General features: G+C 41.3%; 3 protein-coding genes across 3 annotated transcripts; 1 reads left to right on the forward strand and 2 right to left on the reverse strand.

Moving 5' to 3' along the window:
- Positions 1-1,098: 1,098 nt before the first annotated feature.
- LOC138836242 (olfactory receptor 52H1-like) lies at positions 1,099-1,842 on the reverse strand. The gene has a single exon (XM_070034734.1). It carries the CDS (start codon positions 1,840-1,842, stop codon positions 1,099-1,101), a length of 744 nt encoding a protein of 247 aa, XP_069890835.1.
- A 6,914-nt stretch (positions 1,843-8,756) lies between these two features.
- Positions 8,757-9,704, reverse strand: LOC138836243 (olfactory receptor 52H1-like). Its single transcript, XM_070034735.1, has one exon. The coding sequence runs from the start codon at positions 9,702-9,704 to the stop codon at positions 8,757-8,759; it is 948 nt and encodes a 315-aa protein (XP_069890836.1).
- A 15,526-nt stretch (positions 9,705-25,230) lies between these two features.
- Or52b6 (olfactory receptor family 52 subfamily B member 6) lies at positions 25,231-26,220 on the forward strand. The gene has a single exon (XM_070035370.1). The coding sequence runs from the start codon at positions 25,231-25,233 to the stop codon at positions 26,218-26,220; it is 990 nt and encodes a 329-aa protein (XP_069891471.1).
- Positions 26,221-27,827: the final 1,607 nt, after the last annotated feature.

The following is a 27,827-nucleotide window of genomic DNA, read 5'->3' on the forward strand; positions in this document are numbered from 1 at the left end:
ACATGTTTTGAGATGCACTGTACCGATTTTTTAGAACCCAGGATAGAGTTGAATAGAGTTGGGATAGAGTTGAAAGCCACTGGATCAATCGACTGTATTTTCTAATGCCCTACAATTATACTCCTCAGAGTTTTCTTTGATCATGTGTCATGTTTTCTAAATGCTAATGCCTATAAAATTGGGATGTGACTTATTGAAAATGTGTTACTCTATTGTAGAGTTCCCGGTCTTGTTCATCATCCTCACTATTGCTACATCTTGTAATCAATTGTCTCTTATAACCAAGGAATCTCAGTCTGTAGAGTAGACCTCCACAAATTCTCCCAACCAATGTGATTTAATTTTCACTTGAATGTCCAAGTCAATTGACTTGAGGGTACTGTGGCAATCCTAGCCCTTTTTCTTTCAGATCTCCAACTGTGTGTAGGGGTTTACATTCTCCTAGTACTACGGCTGCAGTTCACCTTCTCTAGGTCCTTTAGAGCCAAGAAGCTACTCTCCCCTCCCAGAACCACAGCCAGCCCTCCTGGCATTGGCCCCACATGCTAATGCTCTCACTCCTGTGAGAGCTAGCTGACAGAACTTGTTTATAGCAGACTTGGAAGAAATGGGAGTCACCTTTAAGAGATTTGCACTGAAGCACAAAACATACAATACTCAGCATCAGTTATTATCATAAATAACCTAAATATCCGTCATCTGATCTCCTAAATTATTTATTTTTCATTTTTTATTCTCTCTTCATCAGTGTCTCTACCTAAGCACATTCTCTCATCATAGCCTTAAACCTTACCATGTTTATGGGTCTTTCCACTTAGAGTACTTCAACTCTGTTTGCAGTTGTTTCCTCTTGATAGGGACACCTGTCCAATTCCATGTTGCCAAAGCAAGGGCAACCAAGGGTTTTCTTTAATATGTACCCAGAACTATCTCCTTCATGTACATCCTTCCACCTTGCTGCAACACAGCTATGGTTTTAAAGAGCATCTGCTTTTCATTCTGGCCACATTTACACATACTACAAACAAAGATGGGAATATCATTCTGTACTTTTGAGGGGAAACAACAATAGGATCTTCTCTCTGATCTGCTTGGTCTTCACTCCATAGACATGGGGTTGAGCGCAGGTGGGATAACAATGTAGAGGTTGGCAAACATGATGTGGAAGGTGCGGAGAACCCTGTGCCCAAAGTGATGGGCAAGCATGGAGAAGAAGGCAGGTGTATAGAACATGAGAATAGCACAGACGTGGGAACCACAGGTGCCCAGGGCCTTCTGGCATGCATCTTGGGAAGGGACGCGAAACACTGCACGGAGGATGAGAGTGTAGGAGACCGCAATGAGGACCACGTCTGAGATCACCGTCATGATGGGAACGCAGAAGCCGTACCAGATGTTGATGGAGATGTCCGCACAGGCCAATCGGGCAACACCTATGTGCTCACAGTATGTGTGGAGGATGATGCGTGTCCCACAGAATGGGAGGCCTGTCAGCAGGATGCTGCAGAAGCTGCGCCAGGAGGTACCCACTGCCATCTCGATGATGGTCCTGAGCGTTAAGATCGTGGCATATCGCAAAGGGGAACAGATGGCCCCGTAGCGATCAAACGCCATGGCCATCAGAATGGCTGAATCCAGGACAAAACTGTCATGCAGGAAGAACCTTTGCGTCAGGCACCCGGGGAATGTGATTTCTCGAGCGTCTAGCCAGAAGATCCTGAAAGTTTGGGGCACAAGAGCTGTAGACAGGATTAGATCAGTTGTGGCCAGCATGGAGAGAAAGAAGAACATGGGCTCGTGAAGGCTGCGCTCCACCACGGTAAGGTAGAGAAGACACAACATAGATCAAGCAGAAGGGAATCCCAATCCATACATGGAACTGCTCCAGGCCTGGGATCCACACCAAAATGGAGAGCCCTGGGTTGTGAGCGCTCAAGGTGCAAGACACCATTGCCCCAAAGCCTCTGGTCCTAAGGACAGATGATAATAAGGATATTTAGGCTTACTAAGACACTCTCAACCCAATCATGACTGACTCCTGAAGTTAGGGTGGCAGTATAATTTATCATCCAAGAGGGACTCTCTTTGAAGTGAAAGAGGATCGGCTGAATGAGGAAGGCAGCACACGCACACCCATGAAGATACACAGTCACCCTCTCTAAAGAGAAGCTCCTCCCCTTTCCAACCACTTCCCCACAAGTTTAAATGACCTCTCCAAGTAGCTTTCCAGATAGGCTGTACTCTTTTTATTACCTCTTGTCTGCTGACAAATGTTAACAAGTGACAGGACACACTTTTGGTCTTATATGACTTTGTAAACATCATTGGTGAAGACCTGCTTGCTTTGCCATTGTGTAATATCTACCTCTGGTCCTAAAAGAACCACTTGCCCTCAACTTATTTTTGTGGTGCCAGTCCTGGGGCTTGAATTTAGGACATGGGTGCTGTTCCTGAGCTCTGTGGCTCAAGATTTGTGCTCCACCACTTGAGCCACAGCTCCACTTCTGACTTTTGGATGGTTAATTCAAGATAAAGGTCTCATGGACTTGCTTGCTCAAGCTGCTCTGAACTACGATCCTCAGATCTCAGTCTCTTGAGTAGCTGGGATTATTGGTGTGAGCCATCAGTGCCTGACTCTAGATGCTCCTTTAAAAGCTACCTGAAGTGGTTCTTAGATTTGTTAGATCAACACGGTATGTCATCAACTGATAATTTAGCCTAGCAAACACTGAGTCTTTCACTGTGCTAGATTAACATATGTGGGTGGCTCACATTTGTAACCCTAGCTACTCAGGAGGCTGAGATCTGATTATCATAGTTCAAAGCCACAATTCAAAGCAGGAAAGTCAGTGAGACTCTTATCTCCAATCAACCACCAGAGAACAGGAAGTGGTGCTGTGGCTCAAGTGGTAAAGCTTTGAGCTGAAGAGCTGAAGGACATTGCTCAGGTCCAGAGTTAAGCCCCACAACCAAAAATTAAAATAAAATAAAATATTTCAATGCACTAAACACAAATGTTTTAATACTTGAGATTTAAAACTAGAGTAACAGGAGCTGGGAAGGTGGCTCAATGGTAGAGTGCTTGCCTAGCATGCATGAGGCCCTGGGTTCCATTTCTCAGCACCACATGAGCAGAAAAAGCCGGAAATGGCGCTGTGTCTCAGTGATAGAGTGCTAGCCTTGAGCTAAAGAGCTGAGGGACAGTGCCCAGGCCCTGAGTTCAGGCCCCATGACCACCAACAACAACAACAAAAACTAAAGTAACAATATCTTAACACGATAAGCTTAATAACACTAATGAAGATTTTTGTCCAAAAGAAGACACTTCTCTGTGTCCAAATTCTATTCGGTAGACTCGCTGAACTGAGTCATGTACTCACTCAGAGACACATATGCAATTAATATTAATATTTATGGGCATACACTAGCCTATACCTAGATATTTTGCCATCATATGTTCATATATACCATCTTACAGTTTTAAATACTCCTTCCTTTATTTGTTTGGGTTTTTTTTTTAACTGTATTTTTTTTGTCTTTTCTTTTTTGGTACTGGGGATCGAACCCAGGACGTTGCACTTGCTAGGCAAGCGCTTTGCCACTGAGCTACATCCCAGCGCTCCTTCCTGTATTTACTAATCTATTTCTCTCCCTCCCTCCTTCCCTCTCTCCCCACTCACATACACACACACACACACACACACACACACACACACACACACACACACACACACACACACAAGTGAAAGGATATTAAAAGAAGTATTTCATGATTGCATTTTGTTACTGCCATATTTGTTATAAACTCTTAATAGCTTTTCTTTCTTTTTTTCTTTCTTTTTTTTTTTCTTTTGTCAGTTGGGGGCCTGAACTCAGGGCCTGCGCACTGTCCCTCAGCTCTTCAACTCAAGGCTAGTGCTCTACCACTGGAGCCACAGCATCACTTCCAGGTTTTTTTTGCTTATGTGGTGCTGAGGAATCGAACCCAGGGCCTCATGCATGCAAGGCAAGCACTCTACCACTGAGCCACCTTCCTAGCCCCTCCTAAAAGCTTTACTTAGAGAATGTGTCTTTTAAAGAGTAGGTTCTGTGCCTTCTTCCTTCCCCAACCTGTCCACACCTAGAAAGCTTCCTTTTTTTTTTTTGGTGGTCATGGGGCTTGAACTCAAGGTCTAGGTGCTGTCCCTGGGATCTTCAGCTCAAGGCGAGTGCTCTACCACTTGAGCCACAGTGCTACTTCTGGTTTTCTGGTGGTTCATTGGAGTTAAGAGTCTCATGGACTTTCTTTGAACTGCAATCCTCAGATCTCAGCCTCCTGAGTAGCTAGGATTACAGGCGTGAGCCACCAGTGCCCAGCTAGGAAGCTTCTTATGCTCTAGGGGACCAGAGGTGCAGCAAGGCCAGGGACTCCCAGGGTCACGGCTATGATGCAGCTTGTGATATCCAGACATGTCATGCTTTTAACATCACAAGGGAAGAATCACATTCAACCTTATCCTTACCCCTACTTTTATGTTAGCATAAATTAATTGTACAATGGTAACAGATCTATACATGCATTTAATGTATTTTGATCAAATTTGCCTTCCATTACTCTTTCCTAACATCCCCTCCTTTCTTTCCTATTTCTGTTTAGTTTCTAATGGGTTTTGTTATACTATTTTCATGCATATATAGTATACTCCAATCATATTCAACTCCCATTGCCCTCTTCCCCTACCTCCTCCCCTTCCATTTTCCTCCAATAATCCTTTTTTTAACATTCAATCATATATTTTCAGTTTAGATTACACATAAAAGTTAAATATGTGGGCTGGGAAGGTAGTAGAATGGCTTGCCTTGCATGCATGAGGCCCTGGGTTCGACTCCTCAGTACCACATAAGCAGAAAAAGTCAGAAGTGGCGCTGTGGCTTAAGTGGTAGAGCACTAGCCTTGAGCTGAAGAGCTGAGGGACAGCATCCAGGCCCAGAGTTCAGACCCCACGACCAGCCAAAAAAAAAAAAAGTGAAATATGTGAGATGCTTCTTTCCAAGTTGGCTATCCCTTTCAACATGGTAATCCCCAGTTCCATCCATTTTCCTCCAGATGCTATAATTTCATTATTTTCTGAGAGGTTAGAGAGGTACTGGACACAGCGTTTAAACTTGGAGCTTTGAGTTCTTACTTGGCATTCTTGCTCAGAGCTGGCACTCTGCCATTTAAGCCACATCTCCAGTCCAGCATGAAGTATTGTGGACATTTCTGACTGACTAGAAGTGGATTTAGGTTTTATTCACATATTTATTTGTTTATTTTGTGCCAATTCTGGGGCTTGAATTCAGGGCATGGGTGCTGTCTCTGAGCTTTTTTTGCTTGTTTTTGTTTTCAACAAGTCAATAACACTGAGAAGGGAGGGATAAAATAAAGAATACATCATTTAAGAGACTGGAGAGAAAAAAAACCAATGTGATTATTCATTAGACTGTTTAAACAACTGAGTATAAAATTCAGTTTATAAAGAATTGAAATTTTTAGTTTTCAATAGACAAGTAATAATTATAATGTATGAGGTAATATATGATATTTTGTTATATATATATACTGTAAAATCATTAAATCAGGCAAAGGACAAACTTATCTTTGTTGTGGTGAAAGCATTTAAAATCTATTGTTTTAAGAACTTCGAGATATTTCATGCAGTATTTCATATCCACCACTCCATTCAACAGATTACTAAAGTTGATTCCACCTGTTTAACTGAAAAGCTGTGCCATTTGTGCCCACATTAAACCCCTTCAAGTAATCAGCACTCACCCAGTCTTGGGAATCAGGCCAAAGAGAAAGAAAACAAATATGCTGATATATACGCAGAATATCTTCAAGAGAGCAAACACACCAACCCAAGAAATAAGTGGAGGAAAAGGAAGGGATGGTGGAGAGATTGCTTCCCTGTGCATTTGCATGCTCTGGTCACTGCTCAGTGTGGAGAAGAGGCAGAGTGGGGTCCTGAGGGACACTAGTGCTCTCCGATCATTCTCAGGGGAAGAAGATAAAGATATTTCTATTACCCCTACATAAGCCACTGCTTAAGGGTGATTTTTTAAAATTTGTGTCTGCCTTTGCATGTTGGCTGATGTGCATGTTGACTGAAAGCTGTGGATTTATCTGCCTAGCCTATCTCCTTAATTTCAGCTTGACACCAGCATTTACCAGACTTAAAACTTTGGACCAAGTTAATCTATATAATGTTAATATTATCAATTATTATTAATACTAATTTTATTTAGATGTTATATACTTATGCATAATACATTATATAATTGTATATGATTTATATGTTATTAATACTAATAATGGTAATATTAGTATGTACCTATGTCCATCAATTTTTCATTGCTGTGACAAAACATCCCACCAAAAAGAAAAAATTTAGGTGATGAAGAATTTATTCTGGCTCATGTTTTCAGGAATTTTGATACCCATTTGCTTGGTTTTCTTGCTTCTGGATCTGTGGTGAGATACACGGCATCAAGGAATGTGTGGAGCACAAAACTGCTCACCTCGTGGCATCCAGGTGGCAAAGACAGACAGGAAAGTTCAGGGAACAAGACATATCCTTCAGCCAAGGGTAGTGTAATCCTAGCTATCAGGAGGCTGAGTTCTGAGGATCATGGTTCAAAACCAGTCCAGGCAGGAAAATCCATGAGACTCTTATCTTTAATTAACAAACAACAAAAGAAAGAAGCGGAGCTATGGCCCGTGTTGCATAGTGCTAGCCTGGAGCAAAATAGCTCAGGGACAGCTCTCTGGCTCTGATTTCAAGCCCAAGGACAGGCACCAAAAAAAAAATTTTTTTTTTAATATATAACATTCAAAGACATGTCCCAGTGACCCACTTCCTTCAACCAGACTCTGCCTTCTAATAATGCGTTCAGCTCTAAATTCATCAATGAACAAATGTATTGAAGAGTGAGTTTCCATGATCCAATCATGTCTGAAAAGTTCATTGCACCTAACCAACAATCTCCTAATACATGAGCCTTCTCAGGACATTTTTTACTTAAACCATATAGCACTGCCTCTCAAGACGATTTCAGGGCTGGGAAGGTGGCTCAGTGGTAGAGCACTTGCTTTGCATGTATGAGGCCCTGGGTTCAATTCCTCAGCACCACATACGCAGAAAAAGCTGGAAGCGGAACTGTGGCTCAAGTGGTAGAGCGCTAGCCTTGAGCTGAAGAGCTGAGGGACAGCGCCCAGGCCCAGAATTCAGGCCCCATGACCAACAACAACAACAACAAAAAGCATTTTCAAATGACAAATTAAGTGAGGGAAATTCTGTGATAATGTATAACATACTGGTAAACTTACATTATAGATTAAAATCCTAAGAGAGGGGCTGGGAAGGTGGCTCAGTGGTAGAGCACTTGCCTTGCATGCATGAGGCCCTGGGTTCGATTCCTCAGCACCACATAAGCAAAAAGAAAAAAACCGGAAGTGGTACTGTGGCTCAAGTGGTAGAGCACTAGCCTTGAGCTGAAGAGCTGAGGGACAGCGCCCAGGCCCAGAGTTCAGGCCCCACGACCAGACCCAAAAAAAAACAAAACAAAACCTAAGAGAGTGGGTTACCAATGGCTCACACTTCACATCTGTAATTCTAGCTACTCAATAAATCATTTTGTAATGATTGGTCAGTTGTTTATTTGATAACTATTACTTACTTATATGCTTTGTATATGTTAGGATATACATCAGATGTTTCCCAGATTGGATAATAGTCACAAGATGAAAAGTTCAGAACTATACAGAATTGTCATAGAAACATTTCCTTATCCTACTGTGATATAGGTTAATACGTTATTCAGATTTCTTACAGATACATGAGATATCACTAATTTCACTATTTTTATTAAAACTTTTGTATCATCTTAGGACAATCATAAAGAATTACAGCTGGGGCTTGGCATTGTTGGCTCATACTTCCAATCCTAGCTATTCATGAGGCTGAGATTACAATTCAAGGTTAGCCCTAATAGAAAAGTTTTACAGACTCTGGCTCCAAAATAACTAGCAAAAAATCAGGCTGGACATGTGGCTCAAGTGGTACAGTGTCAGCGGGGTAGGCAAGCCAGGCTATAAATAAACCCTGAATTCAAATCCCCATAAAGGAGTAGGGGCATGGTTTAAGTGGTAAAGTGCTGCCTAGCAAAGGCAAAGCCCTAATTTTTAATACCAGCACTAAAAAGAAATAAAAAGAATTTCAAAAGTAGGGCAGGAGATGTGATTCAAATACAAAGCACCTGCCTAGTACACACCCAAGTACCACAAAAAAAAAAGGGCTGGGAAGGTGGCTCAGTGGTAGAGTGCTTTCCTTGCATGCACGAGGCCCTGGGTTCAATTCCTCAGTATCACATAAGCAGAAAAAGCTGGAAATGGTGCTATGGCTCAAGTGGTAGAACGCTAGCCTTGAGCTGAAGAACTGAGGGACAGTACCTAGGCCCAGAGTTCAGGCCTCATGACCAACAACAACAACAACAAAAAAAACTAAGAGGAGAATTTAAACAGTATTTGGTTCCAAAAGCAAAATAAATATCATTTTCTGAGCTCAGAATTTGTTTTCCAATGATTGGAATGTTGAAAATCACACACAAAAATTCAAAACCACAGTTCTGATGAATAGGATTTTTTTCATATGTCCTTTCTCTCAGGCCACTGGCCATAGGCTCAGTCTCTCATCGAATCTATTCTAGGAACTTGCCCTCATGTCCCAATGCACAAATCACTGGGACCCTTTGGGAAGGAGCAATCGAATGACCTTGTCCCGGATCTGCTTAGTCTTTACTCCATAGACAATAGGGTTGAGCGCAGGTGGGATGATTACATAAAGGTTAGCAAACATAATGTGGAATGTTAGTGGGACGTTCCGTCCAAAGCGATGGGCAAGGATGGAGAAGAATGCTGGTATGTAAAACATGAGGATGACACAGACGTGGGAACCACAAGTACCAAGGGCCTTCTGGCGGGCATCTCTGGAGGGAAGGCGAAAGACTGCATGGAGGATAAGGGTGTAGGAGACAGCAATGAGCATCACATCGATGATCACTGTCATGATGGGAACACAAAAGCCATACCAGATGTTGATGGAGATGTCTGCACAGGCCAATCTGGCAACACCTATGTGCTCACAGTAGGTATGAGCAATGACATGGGTCCTGCAGAAGGGGAGACGATTTACAAGGAAAACGCATGGGACAAAAACACAGAAACTTCGGAATGAGATTCCCACAGCAATTTTGACAATGGCTTTGGGGGTCAGAATAGTGGTGTATCTCAAAGGTGAGCAGATGGCCACATAGCGGTCAAAGGCCATGGCCAGGAGTATCGCAGAATCTAGAACAAAGCTGTAGTGCAGAAAGAATAGCTGGGTGAGACAACCAGGAAAACTGATTTTCTGGGGCCCAAACCAGAAGATGCTAAGGGTTTTGGGGACGCATGTCGTGGATAGCACCAGGTCAGTCAAGGCCAGCATGGAAAGGAAAAAGAACATGGGTGCATGAAGACTACGTTCCATTGCAATGAGGTAGAGGAGGATACTATTGCCCACGATGGCCACAGAATAGATAAAGCAGAAAGGAATGCTGATCCACACGTGGTACTCCTCAAGTCCAGGGATGCCTAGGAGGGTGAAGGGACCTGTGTGGTGATTACTCAGGTTGTACGAGGCCATTGAGATATGATGAGTAGCTTCTGGGGCCTAAAAGCAAATTGAAGGACTTGAGGGAAAAAATCACATGGTAATTCTTCCTCCAGCTCCTTCCTGGGGAATCAGTTCACTTTTTCCTTATATTTCAGGAAAGATACTCCTATTTTGGTCAAGAATAATGTTCATTTTCTCCAGATTCAATACTCCTGGTATGAATCCTCAAGTTTCTCAGGAATCTCCTTCAAAATACATTCAATGCTGTTTCTATTTAAATGGCTGTGCTTTCCCTGAGTTAATATAATCTGTTGCTGTATATGTGTACATAAAAAGAAAAGTAATCAAAGCCGGGCTCCGGTGGCTCATGCCTATAATCCTAGCTACTCAGGAGGCTGAGATCTGAGGATAGTGGTTCAAAACCAGCCTGAGCAAGAAAGTCCATGAGACTCCTATCTCCAGTAAACCACCAGAAAACCAGAGTGGTGCTGTGGCTCAAGTGGAAGAGCACTTGCCTTGAGCTGAAGAGCTTAGGGACAGCACCCAGGCCCAGAGTTCAAGCACCACCACTGACAAAATAGATAGATAGATAGATAGATAGATAGATAGATAGATAGATAGATAGATAGATAGATAGTAATCTGGCAACATACAGGAATAGAAATTAAAAGAGGCATGTCACAATTAGTAAAATAAGAAATCAACAAAAATTCCCACTTACACATCATAATCTTTTTTTTTTTTTTTGGTCTGGTCATGGGGCTTGAACTCTGGGCCTGGGCGCTGTCCCTCAGCTCTTCAGCTCAAGGCCAACGCTCTGCCACTTGAGCCCAGCGCCACTTCCGGCTTTTTTCTTTTTGCTTATGTGGTGCTGAGGAATTGAACCCAGGGCCTCAGGTATGCAAGGCAAGCACTCTACCACTGAGCTACCTTCCCAGCCCCCACACATCATAATCTTTGTGTTATCATATGTAGAAAATTTTTCCAATATACATGCTTTCATGCCCTCCTCAGATTTTTAATGTAAACTTGTTCAACCACTCTGGAGAGCAGTGTGGAGAGCCTCCAAAAAATTAAACATAGAATTACCCTATGGTCCAGCAATTCTACTCCTGGGCATTTACCCAAAAGATTACAATCAAGGATATAGTAAAGCCACCAGCACAACCATGTTTATTGCAGCACAATTTGCCAGAGCCAACATATGAAATCAGCCCAGATTTCTCTCAGTGGATGAATGGATCAAGAAAATGTGGCATATATACACAATGGAATTTTTCTCATCTATTAGAAAGAATGATACTGTACCATTTGTAAAGAAATGGAAAGACCTGGAAAAAAATTTTGTTAAGTAAAGTAATTCAGGCCCAGGAAGACAAAGGATACATGTTTTCCCTAATAAATGGAAGCTAGATTTAGCTCATAAACTTGTAAGGAAATATATTGGGAGATATGCAAGTATATACAAATGTATTAACTGAAATATAGTCGAATCAAGGGAGATCTTAAAAAGTATAATTCCTCAGAAAAGCAAAATCCAAGTTCAGGATAAAACACCAGAAATCAGGCATTGGAAAGGGGTATGATGGGGTAAAGGAGAAAGGGGTAGACCAATTAAGAAAAATGAGGAAAGAGGTTCATAGGGGAGGGATGGCTGAGAATGTTGAAAGAGGTTACATTGATCAAGACATGTTGTATTCATAAACTGTTTGTTAAATGGCAACTCCTTTATACAACTACTTAAAGAAAATAATGTTAAAAAAAGAAAGAAAAGAAACTTTGGAATGAAAAATTATTTTATAATCAGGAAAAAAAGAATTTTTAAAAAAACCTGAAAATCTGAGAACTATATGATTAAGGAGAACTTTGTCTTTTACTCACTGGCAGAACCAAAATCATTAGAGTCTCTGGCCAATGCTCTCTCATGAGGCTGTCTCCTATCAGGTAGGGCTCTTCAACATACCACATAACACCAACAATTCACAAGATGTAAGGAAGTATAAAGAAGAATGTAAATAAGAACAGTCAGAAGTCAGGTGCTGGTGGCTTACACTTGTATTCCTAGCTACTTGGGACACTGACATCAATGGTCACAGTTGGAAGCCAGCCCAGGCAGGAAAATCCATGAAACTCTTATTTCCAATTAACCACCAGAAAACTTGAAGTGGAGACATGGCTCAAAGTGACCAAGCACCAGCCTTGAGCAAACAAGGTCAGGGACAGCACCCAGACGCTGAGGTCGAGCCTTAGAACCATCAGAAAAAGAAGAGAGAGAAAGGGCTGGGAAGGTGGCTCCATGGTAGAATGCTTGCCTCGCACACATGAGGCCCTAGGTTCGATTCCTTGGCACCACATAAATGGAAAAGGCTGGAAGTGGTGCTGTGGCTCAAGTGGTAGAGCGCTAGCCTTGAGCTGAAGAGCTCAGGGACAGTGCCCAGGCCCAGAGTTCAAGCCCCACTATTGACCAAAAAAAAAAAGAGAGAGAGAGAGAGAGAGAAAAGAAAGCCAGTACTAAAAATGCTAACCATACCCCAATTTCAGTGACTCTTAGCATTCCTGGAACTTGGAAACCAGAATGTTCTCCAGAATGTGATGCTCGATATCACACTATGGAGAATAATAGGAAAAGAATGTGAAAGTCCATCTCCAGTACACATAAAGAATGAATAAGGAGATATCCCCAAAAAAATTAGAGATATCTGGCTCATGTATACATTTTTATTATACAGAGGAGACCTCTGGTGGAAGAAAAACAGAACTTATAGATTCTATATCCTGGGCTAAGATAAAAGCAAAGAAGCAAGCTTTATAGCAAGGTTTGATTGTTTTGTTTTGTTTTGCTTAGCTTCATGGAAAAATATTACACCATTCAACAAGAAAGAATTGATTTCTTTCTGGAGAGTTTTCAACATTCAACACAAATAGAAATATCTTACCATGAAATTGTTTTTGTAATGCTATTAAAAACCCAATGAAATAAGCAATAATATTCATATTCTAAGAGTTAGAAACTGAAACTGAGGAAAGTAACTCAAAGCCGCACAACAAATACATGATAAATTTGGGACTCAATTAACCAGCAAAATGCTGGAAGTAGAGGTGTAGCTCAAGTGGTAAAGCATCATCACCTTAAGCCAGAAAGCCAAATGAAAGCATAAGATCCTGAGTTCAAGCCCAGTACTGACAATAAATAAATAAATAAATTATATCCTTAATATTTATCTATACAATAATGCCATTCAATAACATTTCTGAATTAAATATTGGTAATAAATGGAAACAGAAATGAATGTCACAATATCTTTTTCTCTGAAAATATATTTAACTCACTAAATATGTATTTCCTATGTGTAAATAAAACCTGCCAATGAACAGCCAATAATATGCCAAGCCAGGAAGAAGCTAAAAGTGTTTCCATTAAATATAAAAATAAGATCATGCTCCTTTTTATCTACTGTGATAAAGAAATTCTCACCAGTGATGGAAGAAATTTTTAAGAATACTTTTTTTTCCATATCTTTTATCTTGGCTTATGTTAACATTCTTCCAGAAAACTTACTAACACCCAAGACTGAATTAAGTGTTCCATCTCTACCCACTCACAAAACAGAACATGGTACCTTTTTCCTGTGGTAGGACGTTGTCCATTTTTTTACACTGATTATCCTACCTTCTGTCTTTCTTGAGATTAAGAGATGCTCATTTTAATATATTTATCTTCTTGTTTGAAGCCAATTGCTGTAAAACACTAGTTTGGCAGTATATAAATAAGTACATCATGGCACACAGCTTCTGTTTGAGATGGAACCTATTTGCTTTTCTAGCCACATCCTTTCCACTTTTCTTCTTTTCTACCTTGTATCTTCCTATGCTCCACTAATTATCAGCATCATGAATGAGTGGCTAAAATAATGAATGAATGAGTGGGTGGATGGGTGAGGGAATAAAAAAGCATAGTACAATTACATATATGAGAAGACTTACATGAATTTACAAAACTTACACAGAACCAAATGTAGGTGCTTAAAGACTAACTTTCAGAATTAAAATTTGCCTTTGATCTGTACCTCTCACTGTGCCATACTGAACAAGTTTTTTTTATCTCTTTTATTTTTCTTCATAAATTCATAGAGGTTATATAAAAAAGATTCTCAGCCTAGTGCCCGAGAATTTTTGTTATTAATTAATAGAAATTACTTACATAGTATATTATTATGCAATGTAATTATTAAACATGTACACTAATACACCCAGAAGGTAGAAAACCCCAAATGACAAGGAGTGGTAAATCACACAGAAAGCTAAGAGTCACATCCTTTCTAGATCAAATCTCTCAGAACCTTCAGTCAGGGTTGTCAAATTATAGTCTCAATATTATCCTTTTCTCCCACTTACCCAAAATCATTCTCTGAGACTTTAAAAATCTAAACCCCAGGAATTATGAAGGGAATGACACTGGTCAAGATGGATTGCATTCACAAACTGACATGCTGAATTGCAATTCCTTTATATAACTACTTAAAGATAATAAAAATGAATGAATGAATTAATTAATGTTTTAAATAAAATAAAATCTTGGCCCCAGAACTTCCAGCTTCATTTCACAGGGAAACTGGCCTAAGTCTATCCCCATGTTCCCTTTGTCTCTCCTTGATCTCTTAATGCCTAGTATGGGTTAGCCTCCTCCAGAACTTGAGGTCCATCCTTGATTTCCCAGCCCTACCTGTTTTGTCCAAACCCCAACACTTACCAAACCTCAGACCCTTGATGGGAACTGAGATATGAAGAGAAATTGCACCCTTGAGAGGAAGGCCTCTTATTTCCCCTCCATGAACCTTCAGAGAGAGCACTCAGAGCATGCAGGCCCCAGAGACATGAACTCCAGTAAACTAGGGACTGAGGCCATTCCCAGTGGTCTAGTCTCTGAGACTCTGAGGTCCCAAAGGCTGAGGTAGATGATTTTATGCTGCAGGATTCTGTCTTCTACAACAGGTAAAGAGTCCCTGGAGTCTTTCAGAAGGGCAAGTGTTCTCTCCACTGCTGTAAGAAAAATCTGCAGGGAAATCTGTGTGTGTGCTTGCATGTGTGTGTTTGAAAGAATTTGTATTCCTCTGATCCTAATATGTGGTGTCATAATTTTTCTGGAGTTACAATATCATACAGAAAGGGGAAAAGATATTATTGAATTTGTTCGTGGTGACATCAAAACTTCAGGTCAAGACAGAATAATTCATCAAAATCAGTCCTAGGTTAAAACCAGTACAGCCATTTCAAAGTCTATTTTCAGGCTAAATCTATGATGCAACACCAGTTCCGTTATCAGAAAAACCATATCACATCACAAGCATGTTAATAGCGAAAAGTAGAATCAACAAGTCTGACTGAATGGCCTCAATTCCATTTCATTTTGGGAAACTGGTCCACATTTCCTATACATGTCACATTTATTTATATACGTGGAAGCTATAGGCATTTTTAATGCTGATAGTTTGGTATGTATAGATATATAGAGTCCCTTTATGTACAGAGCTCCTACAGTCAAGTGATAAAACACCAGAGAAAGAAAGAGCTCAGTCATCATAAATAGCAAGTATGGTGGTTTTAAGAATAGGTTCACAAAACTTCAGGTTTTAAGAGTTGGATCCTATAATTCTCTCCCTTTGAGGGTAGGCTGGACAAAATTAACAAACAGAATACCAGGCAGGGCAGGGCAGGATGAAGCTTCTGAGATTAGACCACTGAAGACATAAAAAAAACTCCTTTCCAGTTAAGTTTCCCACTTGGTGTGAAGCCTGTGAAGGCATGTATAGAGAGGACATGTTGGTTCTTGCTAATGTGAGCGCTATCTTGGAAGCAAACTGTCTAGTCCTACTTAAGCCCTCAGACGCTTGCAACCCCATCATCTCCTCACTGCAAGCTCATTCCAGAACAATGAAGCTAAGACTGCATGTGATAATATATACTTAGTGTGTCTGAAACTGCTGTTCAAACAATATATGCATATACATGTATACACACACACAAACATACACACACAGATACAGGCATGTGTGTATGCAGGACTGGAGGAATGGCTCAAGGGGTAGAGAATCTGCCCACAAAGTTCAAGACACTGAGTTCAAACAATAATACTGAAAGAAAAAAGAAGGATGCTCAGCACAGACAGGGGCTGGTGACATACACCTGAAATCCTAGCTACTCAGGAGTCTGAGATCTGTAGAACTGCTGTTCGAGGAAAAGTTGGTGAGACCCCATCTCTCCAAAAAAAACCAAGGAAAAACTAGGTTAAAATTATAGGTCAAGTGGAAGAATACTAGACAAGCAATCGAGCCAAATGTCCAAGCGCAATGACCTGAGTTTGAACCCTGATACCAGCTGAAACAAGTCAGGCATGAGGTTGCACACTGTAAATCTCAACAATTTATGATACTAAGATAGGAGTATTGGGAGTTCAAAGCCAGCTTGAGCTGCAGAGTGACACCTGTGAAAAAAGGAGGAAAGAGAAGGGAGAAAAAGAAGAATGGAAGAGAGAGAGGAAGGGAGAGAGGGAAGGAGGAAGGAGGAAGGAGGGAAAGAAGGAAGGAAGAAAGGAAGGAAGGAAGGAAGGAAGGAAGGAAGGAAGGAAGAAAGGAAGGAAGGAAGGAAGGAAGGAAGGAAGGAAGGAAGGAAGGAAGGAAAAAATAAGCAAAATCCCCCATCTCTCTTCCTTGTCTTTCTCCACTAAGCTATACTAGAGTATCCTCCCACAGTATTTCTCCATCAGATATGCACCACTTGCTTTGGCTGAAAGATGACAGCACACACTACCAGATACTCTGTACCACCATGTCCTGAGCAGTGTCAGCTGCATGAATCTGCCTTTCCCTCCCTCTTCTCTTCCCTTCTATGGTACTAGACATTGGACCCACCCACTAGGGCTTGCAAATATACTCTACAATTGGCCTCTGCCCCAGATCTATTTTATCCTTTTACCTTTTTGTTTTTTACACAATACTGGGGTTTGAACTTAAGGTCTGGGCTTGCTAGGAATAGCTCTACCGCTTGTGCTCCACTCGCTTTCGCTTTAGTTTATTTTTTCAGATAGGGCATTGTGGGGGATTTTCCCCCAAGTTGACCTTAAACAGTTAATCCTCTGGAGCAGTAGGGATTACAGTTGTGTCCCATCACACCTGGTCCCTTATCATTTACTTTTTAAAGTGAATAATGATAAGTTGTGTCAGGCTCCAAAGATTTTGTACATATATTCAGGATAGAATTGATATAGTGAGTATTTAGAAGTCACTGTAGCTCAGCGTAAATTTCAGTACATTTTTATTTATCCATTACATTCAACTCCACAATTGTTGGTGGCTTCTCCTACCTTCCTCTAGGCCTGCTCCCCTCATAATAATCCCTCATAATCCCTTTTTCCTTCCCTTGTTCCCTTCCTCTCCACTCCCTGCAGCCTCACAAATCCGTACAAATTTAAAAGCTAACTAGATTACAATAAAATAACATGTCCATACTTCCACACAACAATATTACCAAGCTTTACAATATTAAGGATCACTGGAAGAAAATATTAACCCAAAAAAACATAAAAATCAGAGTTCAAAAGTCTGGAGGCATGGCTCAGATGGTAGAACGCCAACCTGCAAGCAAAAGTACCTGACCTTCAGGTTCTGTAGGAAACTCCTGTGTGGATGTCCAGGGAAATCAGAGGATCTGAGGAGCTCAGTTCAAAACCATTGTGGATAGAAAAGTCCACTTGAGGGCTGGGAAGGTGGCTCAGTGGAAGAGCACTTGCCTTGCATGCATGAGGCCCTGAATTCAATTCCTCAGCACCACATGAGCAAAAAAAAAAAAAAAAAAAGGGAAAAGTCCACTTGACTCAGTTTCTAAAATAATCAGCAAAAGGGGGAAGGATTTGAAGAGGTGCACATTGGAAAGTTTAGACTTTTTTTGAAGCAAAATAACCATTATTGAGTGGTTTTAACCATTAATTGATCCAGGCTAGAGTTTATAGTATCACTTTAGTTTCTGAGGAAATACAGGATAAAAGAACAAAAAGAAACTGATATCAGTAGTTCATGCCTATAATACTAGCTACTAGGAAGGCTGAGTCTAAGAATCTCAGTTCAGAGACAGCCCAGGCAGACAAAGCTGGGAGACCTTTATCTCCAATTAGCCAGCAAGAAGCCAGAAGTGGTAGCATGGCTTAAAGAGTAGAGCTCCATTCATGAGCAAAAAAGATAGCTTTAAATCCAAGCCCCAATACCAACACACATACACACACACACACACACACACACACACACACACACACACACACACACACACACACACACACACACACACACACACAGAGTCCTGGAATTAAATAATAATTAAAGTTGCACAAGTTAATGAATGTCCAAAACCCGCTGAATTTATATTTTTTAAAAGTTTTTTAATAGACAAATTGCAACTCAACTTTAAATAGCTAAATAAGTAAATAAATAGCTAAATAAATACATCTCAGAAATGGGAGTCATTCTAAGTATGGAAGATGCTAAACTAGATGGATACTATCTCCTGTACTAATTCCTGTTTCCTGAATACAAGTTCTATTTCTAGTGTTCCAGTTTCCTTCTTATACCTTTAAGTGAATTCTGCAAAGCATTATAACTTAATCTACCAAGCACATTCACATTATTCATCTCAATTGGCTCAATAACCTTGTGTTCTCTCTCTTTCTCTTCACATTAGCTCTCTCTTCCTTCCCCAAATCACAATATGACAAGCTATGAAGCCTCCACTAATTATACCAGGTAGGATTATTTCTTTGGCTCTGGAGTTCCACAGTACTTTATATCTGTTGCTGTATTATAATTACAGATAGTCTACTGACTATCTGTAATTATATGTATCAAATGCTGAAAAGATCAAAATTAAGCTTTACCAAGTATTTTCATGAACAAGACAAGCAAAAATTCCTATGCATCATTCCTTTTAGGGTTCATATTCTCATTTTCTCAAGAGATTCTTAGGGGTCTTGGAGAGGATACAAATACTTGCCGAGAATACTAATCCTGAAAGAAGAAGAAGGAGGAGGAGGAGGACGAGGAGGACGAGGAGGAGGAGGAGGAGGAGGAGTAGGAGGAGGAGGAGGAGGAAGAGGAAGAGGAAGAGGAAGAAGAAGAAGAGGAAGAGGAAGAGGAAGAGGAAGAGGAAGAAGAGGAGGAGGAAGAGGAGGAGGAAGAGGAGGAAGAAGAGGAGGAAGAAGAGGAGGAAGAAGAGGAGGAAGAAGAGGAGGAAGAAGAGGAGGAAGAAGAGGAGGAAGAAGAGGAGGAAGAAGAGGAGGAAGAAGAGGAGGAAGAAGAAGAGGAAGAAGAAGAGGAAGAAGAAGAAGAAGAAGAAGAAGAAGAAGAAGAAGAAGAAGAAGAAGAAGAAGAAGAAGAAGAAGAAGAAGAAGAAGAAGAAGCTGCAAGAAGATCAATGAAAAGAAAAGAAGGGGCTGGGATGGTGGCTCAGTGGTAGAGCGCTTGCCTTGCATGCCTGAAGCCCTGGGTTGGATTCCTCAGCACCACATAAGCAAAAAGAAAAAAGCCGGAAGTGGCGCTGTGGCTCAAGTGGTAGAGCACTAGCCTTGAGCTGAAGAGCTGAGGGACAGCGCCCAGGCCCAGAGTTCAGGCCCCACGACTGGACCCCCCCCCAAAAAAAAAAAGGAAAAGAAAAGAAAAAGTCAGGATGAAGGCATAGAAGAGAAGTAGCATTTGACAGAGAACACAAAACCAAGTTAATGAAAACTTTCAGGTCAAGAGCCTCTGCGAACAGAGCCCCTCCCATCTCAAACATCTAACATATCAATCAATAAATTTCCATTTGGCTTTATGCCAAATCTGTATGTTTGCCTTAGATGTTTGGGCATAGTTGGGGGGTGGGGGGAAGAGTGGAGCTGAGAAAGGGAAGAATGCAGAGGCAGGAAAAATTTTGATCCCAAAGGAGCAGAAGGAATAAACAGTGTGGCAAGACCTGGGATTGCAGTCTATATATTAAGGAAGCCTGAGGTGTTGAACTGAAGACTGAGAACTGAATGTGAGAAGGTGGCATCAGAGAGGTAAGTCTGGGTGAATTTTAGTGTGGAGAAGAAGTATTATTCAGGAGAAGGGGCTAAGAAATAGGAGTCAGAAAATTAGACCCCTCTCTGACAGTGCTCACAGAGGAACATAGAGCTGAAGAGAGTAGGTCGCATTGTAGTTTTCAGAGGGATGGGTTGGGAGAAGAAGAAGTTAGAGCCACTTTCTAGGTGGGGAAAGAATAGTGAAAACCAGATCCTTGGTGCCTAAGGAGGATCACAAGTCATAAATAGTATACAAGTCATGGCACCTGAGGAAAATCAGAAATCATAAATTGTTCAGAGGCTCTGTTCTTCAACACTGAGAAATGATGGAAGGAAAACTAAACAACTGTGCATCACAAAACATGTGAAGGATGCCTGTCAAGTTTTGGATAGAGCAGTCAGGTAAAGGATGGAGTTGTAGATTTCTCTAGTAGAATAAAAGGTGGAAGGTGACAGCCAGTGGCCAAGGAAAACAAGAAGAAGGAGTTTATGCTTGTTGGCCTGAACTTCATGCACAGATAATTTTAATTACTTTACTGGAATTCAGAAGAAAGGAGAGGTTTGAAGTCAACATTTATTGGTTAAGAAACCAGTGTTTTAAAAAAGAGTCAAAAGATGACAGGAAGATTCCAGTGAATACTGCCTACATTTATAATAGATCAGATATATTCATTTTTCAAACAAAATATCTATTATTTTCAGAATGGTAACAGAAACAGGAGCCACCAAGAGGCATTGTCAGATGAGAAATGTGGTAAGCATTAGTCAACTTTCCACCCAAGGTAGTTGATATGACAGAGTTGAAGTCAAGTGAAAGTGCATAAAATCTGCATCCATCTACTCAAGGAGCTTTAAATGCTCAACCTCTGCTTTAATTCTGTTTTGAGAGATGATTAGTTGGAGAGACAGTGGTAAGGAGAAGTTCCAATGATAACAGAAGGAGAACTCTGTAGGCAAGTGAACTCTGGGTTATAGAAGCCATGGGAAGTCAGGAAGAAAGTGCTACAGAATAGATAACTTCAAATCGGTTGCTAGGGTTGCTCAGTAGTATTAAAATCTGGAAATGTTGATGGGTACCTGAAGTGGAGTGTGAGTCACAGGGACAAAGAGAGGGAGAGACCAGGATGCCCTGTGTTTCACTGTCAGGACGGGGAACCCAGAGTGAGCTGCATCACTTAGTATCATGGGCTAAGAGGGACACAGGTTGAGAAGGAGCCTAGGATGACTGATGCTGTGGGAGGAATAAGCAAATCACAGACTAAAGAAGAAAGCAGGAAAGCAGAAGATTAAGGTCATAAACCTGGGGTTTCTGTAGTATTGGTGTGTGTTCTCACCTGTGGGAATGAACATAGCAGGAGTGGGATGGTGCTGACTCTCATGGTTTGAACATTCACTAAGTATAAACTCTATCCCAGACATACGCAAAGAAGACACCGTCTGTCTCTTAAGATGCTCACAATATACAGTGTGATAAGGAGACAAAGGGACAAAGAAGAAAGGAGAGTGGAGAAAGAAATGCAGGGTCATATAGGCATACTGTATAACAGAAGTATAACTTATCCTTCTTAGGGGATTAGAAAAATATTTCTGAATAAGCAATTCAGGTTGTCTATATTGAAGAAGGTAATCAGAGTAGAGGACAAAGAATAATTAAAAGACAGAGAAAGGAAAAACTTTCCATGATATATATGTATATATATATATATATATGTATATGCATATATATATATATATGGGTCGATAAATTAGTAAGTATTGGATTATAGACTGAGTCTTCCACATAACAGGGAATTGTTACTGATAAAAGAATAGGTAGGTCACAAACAAGGCCACACAAAAGCTACCAGTACAACTATGTTTATTGCAGCATTATTTACCATAGCTAAGATATGGAACCAACCCAGATGCCCCTCAGTAGATGAATGGATATACACAATGGAATTCTATGCCTCCATCAGAAAGAATGACATTGCCCCATTTGTTAGGAAATGGAAAGACTTGGAAAAAATTATAATAAGTGAAGTAAGCCAGGCCCAAAGAAACTTAGGTCCCATGGTTTCCCTTATTTGCAATAACTAGTATATGTCTGAGACAAGCAGAAAAGGTCAGATAAGTTGATGTTAGGGAAATGAACCCTAAGATATGTGTTCAAATGTTTTTTCTTTCAGGTGATTGTTTCTAACACACTTATAAGATTATTTCTTTGTTGCTTTGTATGTCCCTCCCCCATGGCATAACCCCTGCTTACACTGTATTTGGTATAATTTGTGGAGGGGAAGGGAAAAAACAAATAATTTAAATAGGGAGACAGGTTGATCCCTTGCAACAATGAGATGTACAAGTCGTTATCTGGAAACTTTACAACTTTGGTGGGGGAGGAAGGATTGGGTGGGGGGTGGGGAGGGAGGATGGGAAGGGATGGGAAGGGAAAACAAAGGAGGAAGCTACAATGCTTGATAAGAAATGTACTAATTATCTTGCCCATGTAATTGTAACCCCTCTGTACAGTATTTTCACAGTAAAAAAAAAAAAAAAAACTTAAAAAAAAAAAAGAATACATAGGGGATGGGAAGGATCATGAGCTATAGCCATCCTAGACAAAAGTTAGCAAGACTCCTTCTCAAAGAAAAGGCTGGGTGTGGCCGTGAAAGCTAACATCCCAATTACAACAAGAAGGATAAATAGGAGGACCACAGTCCAGCCTCCCATGGGCAAAAAAATGAGAGCATATCTCAAAAATAACCAGAGCACAAAGAGCTAGAGGTGTGGCTCAAGTAGTAAAGCTTCTGTTTACAGAGTTCAGTCTCTAGAACCACCAGAAAAAAAAAAAGTAAAATATAAGTGTGGAAATTATTCTTGAAGATAGATAGATACATACATACATACATACATACATACATGCCTGTGTTTGTGTAAGTATGCATATGCCATATGTGTTTGTGTGTTGTAGGTCAAGTCTTGTTTCAAAACAACAAGGAATGAGGATGCATTTCAGTGTAGAAGAATGTGCAAGGTTGGGCTGGGAAGTTGGCTCAGTGGTAGAAGTGCTTGCCTTGCATGCCTGAGGCCCTGGGTTCGATTCCTCAGCACCACATAAGCAAAAGGAAAAAAGCCGGAAGTGGTGCTGTGGCTCAAGTGGTGGAGCGCTAGCCTTGAGCTGAAGAGCTGAGGGACAGTGCCCAGGTCCAGAGTTCAGGCCCCACAACCGGACCCAAAAAAAAAAAAAAAAAAAAGAATGTGCAAGGCCCTGGGTTCAATCTACCACACTGTAAAAAATTTATAATTTTTAAAAAATTAAGAAAGTTTTCTTTATGTTTTAATAAAATAAAATATATTCCAACTATGATAAAGGAAGCATTGGAAAAGAAGAGGGACATTGATGTAGGCTTCTTTTTGACAGGAGAAAGTTCAGAAGGGAGGAGGTGCATGGATTAAGTCTCTTACAGAAGAGGTGGCAATGTGAGGAGCTGGCTTCTGATGGTCTCACCATCTCCCTTATGCAGGAGAAAAGTGTAACTAAGAGAGAAACAGGATTTGGATTGCAATAAGAATTCTTTATTCACTGTGATAATCAGTTAACAGAACCAAAAGGGGCTCAAGTGGCCTAGTCTACAATAAAGCCCACAGCATGGCTATGTGGTTACAGCATCTAGGCTGGAGATGAACACTAGTTGGACTTAGCTTGAGTCTGAGCATTTCCAGGAAGAATGCAGCAGAAACTGGTGAAGACATCAGTGATCCTGGCAGAACTGAGGATAGTCAGATAGATAAAGGTGGAAGTAGGTCTGTCCTTACAAGTGGTTTGCAAACTTTTGGCATGCATCACAGTCACCTGAGGGGCAAGCTCACTGAGTCTGTAATAGATAGAGCCTAAGAACGCTTGATGACCCTGAAGATAGGTTTAGAAACCTTGCCTTTCAGGCTCCTTCCTGCTCTGAAGCACCACATTTCCAGCACACACATGACGTGACCTGGTTTAATGGCTTCAACAAACAAAATTAATTTACTATACAAATAGCACAATATCGACACCCATTGTAAAAGGTACAAAATGGTTACTGAGAGGAGACAGTGACTTGTCCAAGATCACACAATCAATACAGACAGAGCAAATCTCTAGTGGAGGTGCTTTCTGAAGATCTCCAGGGGTCATTCCTAACTTCCAGAGCTGCCTTAAATTCCTCCATACTTATCACACCATCTCTGCCTGGGGCTAAGGGTGAGGGGTGGGGTGGGGGAGCAGGTAGAGTGTATGGTCTGCAGAGTCTAAAGCTCGAAGCCTTCTCTTGCTCAAAGTTTGCTAATCAGAAGCAATTGATTTTAGTCTTGGGACTGCAGTTCTCTGAGTAGAATCTAGGGCCTTTGCAGAGCTTATTATAGTTCACCACAAAACCACATCACGATGTCAAGAAGTTGTTTGAGGTTTTTGCTTTTGTGCTAGTTCTGGGGCTTCAACTCAGAGCCTGGGCTCTGTTCCTGACCTTTTTGCTCAAAGTTGGCACTCTACCACTTGAGCCACAGCTCCATATTTGGCTTTTTTTTTTTTTTGGTTGGTTGTGGGGCTTGAACTCAGGACCTGGGAGCTGAATTGAGCTCTTTGCTCAAAGTTAGTCCTCTACCACTTGAGCCACAGTGCCACTTCCAGTTTTCTGTGGTTAATTAGAGATGAGTCTCACGGGCTTTCTTGCACAGGCTGGCTTTGAACTGCAATCCTCAGATCTCAGCCTCATGAATAGCTAGTAGTACAGGTGTGAGCTACCAGCACCCAGCCACTTTTAGCTTTTTTGGTAGTTTAGTGGTAGTTTTTGGCAGTTTAGTTTTAGATTTTTGGTAGTTCAATTAGGATTCCAGATATGAGATACTAGGACCAGGCCAAAAAATTGTTTTTCGATGTTCTATATGTCTCTGCTTTTCAGAAACTGCGACAATGCATTGATGCAATGTTTATGAGCTTTGTAGTTTTCTGAAAATCTTACATCTGGGTAAAGTGTTCTGAGTAAGATTTGGTAGCTGGTGGCTCACACCTGTAATACTAGCTACTCAAAAGGCTGCGATCTAAGGATCTCAGTTCAAAACCTGCAAGAGCAGAAAAGTCTATAAGACTCTTATCTCCAATTTACCAGCAAAAAGTTGGCCGTAGAGTGGTAGAGCACCAGCCTTGAGTGATAAAAAGCTAACAGATAGTGTACAGTGCATAGACTGTGAGTTCAAGCCCTAGTACAGGCACACACACACACACACCAAAACAAACAAACAAACAAACAACAAAACAGTTCCCAAATAATACAGTCACAATCTGTAGGAAGGGCCTGACTGTATGTACTTCATGCAATCTGTATCCTTTGTGCAGAGCCCTTGCCTGTGAGTTGTATGTAACTCTTACCGTGTGTTTGCAAGCCTTTACACGCACTGTTGGTGTTGATATTCGAAATCTGAAGCTATTTTACCCCTGTGACACAGGCTTTTCAGAAAACCATGCCTTTCTTATCTGCTCACAGCATAATGGCTGGGAACAACTCTGACACCCGCACGGCTGGCTGCCTCCTCACCGGCATCCCAGGACTAGAACATCTACACATCTGGCTGTCCATCCCGTTCTGCACCATGTATATAGCTGCCCTGATAGGCAATGGCATTCTGATTTGCATCATTGTCTCCCAGCCAAGCCTGCATGAGCCTATGTACACCTTCCTGTCCATGCTGGCCAGTGCTGATGTCTTGCTCTCAACCTCGACCATGCCCAAGACACTAGCCAACTTCTGGTTAGGGTCTAGCCACATTTCCTTCGATGGCTGCCTCACACAGATGTTCTTCATCCACTTCCTCTTCGTGGCTGACTCTGCTGTCCTGCTAGCGATGGCCTTTGACCGCTACGTGGCCATCTGCTTCCCTCTGCGATATGCCACCATCCTCACGAGGAATGTCATTGGGAGGATCGCCATGGCCACTCTCTCCCGCAGCTTCATTATCATGTTTCCGTCCATCTTTCTCCTCAAGCGCCTGCACTACTGTCATGTCAACATTATTGCACACACATTTTGTGAGCACATGGGCATTGCCCGTCTGTCCTGCTCTGATATCTCCGTCAATGTCTGGTATGGACTGGCAGCTGCTCTTCTGTCCACCGGCCTGGACATCATTCTTATTGCTATTTCTTACGTTCACATCCTCTGTGCTGTCTTCCGCCTCTCTTCCCGAGAAGCCCGAGCCAAGGCCCTGAGCACTTGTGGCTCCCATGTCTGTGTCATCCTGCTCTTCTATGTCCCCGCCCTCTTCTCTGTCTTTGCCTACAGGTTTGGTGGGAAACACATCCCACACTATGTCCATATCCTGCTGGCCAATCTCTATGTGGTTATCCCGCCCATGCTCAACCCTATTATTTATGGGGTGAGGACCAAGCAAATTTTGGAAGGGGCTAAGCAGATGTTTGCAAACTGGCCAAAGAATTTAAATAAATGCTCTTGACTTGGACTTGGCCTCAACTTAATCCTCTTTAAATATGTTGTGGTGGTGGTGCCTGAACTCAGGGCTTTGCATTCTCTGTTGGCTTTTTCATTCAAGGCCAGCACTTTTCCACTTGAGCCACAGCTCTACTTTTACCTTTTTTTTTTTCTGATTAATTGGAAATAAGAGTCTCACAGACATCTTCTGCCCAGGTTGGCTTTGAACCAAGGTTCCTCAGATCTCAGCCTTCTAAGTAGTTAGGATTATAGACATGAACCACCAATGCCTGATTTTTATCTTCTAAACGTACCTTTGCCTTACCTCTACTACACCCTTCCTGCTGTATTTTCCAGTTATCCCCATGCTATTTTCATCCATGTCCTACATTATTTGCATGGGTCATCCACTCAAATCAGCTTCTGATTTCTTTTCTGAGAAATCTGTAGCACTCATTTCATGTTCTTATTCAAGTGTGGTTTGATCCCAACCTCACTTAGAGAGAACTAACTAAACAGGGGTAATGTGATAACTTAGCCTCAGTTTACCAGCCATATAGGAATTTTATTCATATCTACTTGCATTGGATCTTTAATGAGTTCTTCACTACTTGTATGTAATTTGGGCATTTATTTACTACTTCAGCATCTTTCTTATGAAAATCCCAGCCATTATATCGAACAATTTATAGTCCCATGCGATGCTAGTCTAAGTTCTTTTCAACTGCTACATCTGTAACCCCTCTGTACAGTGTCTTTACAATAAAAATATATATTAAAATAAAAAAACTGGTACATCATACTTACCCAAAATATTAACACACAACAGCATAGACAATGGACAAATCCATTGATCTTAAATACATCTCTTTTACCAAATCAGCCTAGACTACCAATACCAATTCTAGAATGTTCCTTAAAATATAGAGACAGAGAAGCCTTTTTCATCCAAATATGCCTTGTAAAAAATTATACTTATTGGGCTGGGAAGGTGGCTCAGTGGTAGAGCGCTTGCCTTGCATGCCTGAGGCCCTGAGTTCCATTCCTCAGCACCACATAAGCAAAAAGAAAAAAGCCGGAAATGGCGCTGTGGCTCAAGTGGTAGACGCTAGCCTTGAGCTGAAGAGCTGAGGGACAGCGCCCAGGCCCAGAGTACAAGCCCCACGACTGGACCCCCCCCCCAAAAATTATATTTATCATCAAAATTAGAAGTCGAGCCAGCCACCGCTGGCTTATGCCTTTAATCCTAGTTACTGAAGGGGCTAAGGCCTGAGAATCACAGTTCAAAGGTAGCCCCAGTAGGAAAATCTAGGAGACTCTTGTATCCAGTTAACCACAAAAATTCTGGAAATCAGGCTGAGACTCAAGTGGTACAGCACCAGCCTTAAGTGAAAAAGCAAAGAGATACTGTCCCCCCAGTCTTGGCACACAAACCACACACTCACATACACACATACACGTGCGTAGAACTAATGGAAAATTAAGTATAAACTTAGTTAAGACTATAAAGCCGGACACCAGTGGCTCACACCTAGGCTGAGATCTGAGGATCTCAGGCCCCACAACCAGCAAAAAAAAACAAAAACAAAAACAAAAAAAACCTGTAATCCTAGCTACTCAGGAGGCTGAGAT

This window comes from Dipodomys merriami, unplaced genomic scaffold (genome assembly GCF_024711535.1).
Source record: "Dipodomys merriami isolate MVZ:Mamm:240054 unplaced genomic scaffold, mDipMer1.0.p SCAF_25, whole genome shotgun sequence".
In the NCBI taxonomy this organism is placed as follows: Eukaryota; Metazoa; Chordata; class Mammalia; order Rodentia; family Heteromyidae; genus Dipodomys; species Dipodomys merriami.

Bases quoted from the DNA above. Each gene is read 5' to 3' on its own strand.
- Or52b6 (XM_070035370.1), top strand. From the start codon at position 25,231: ATGCCTTTCTTATCTGCTCACAGCATAATGGCTGGGAACAACTCTGAC.
- LOC138836243 (XM_070034735.1), bottom strand. From the start codon at position 9,704: ATGGCCTCGTACAACCTGAGTAATCACCACACAGGTCCCTTCACCCTC.
- LOC138836242 (XM_070034734.1), bottom strand. From the start codon at position 1,842: ATGTTGTGTCTTCTCTACCTTACCGTGGTGGAGCGCAGCCTTCACGAG.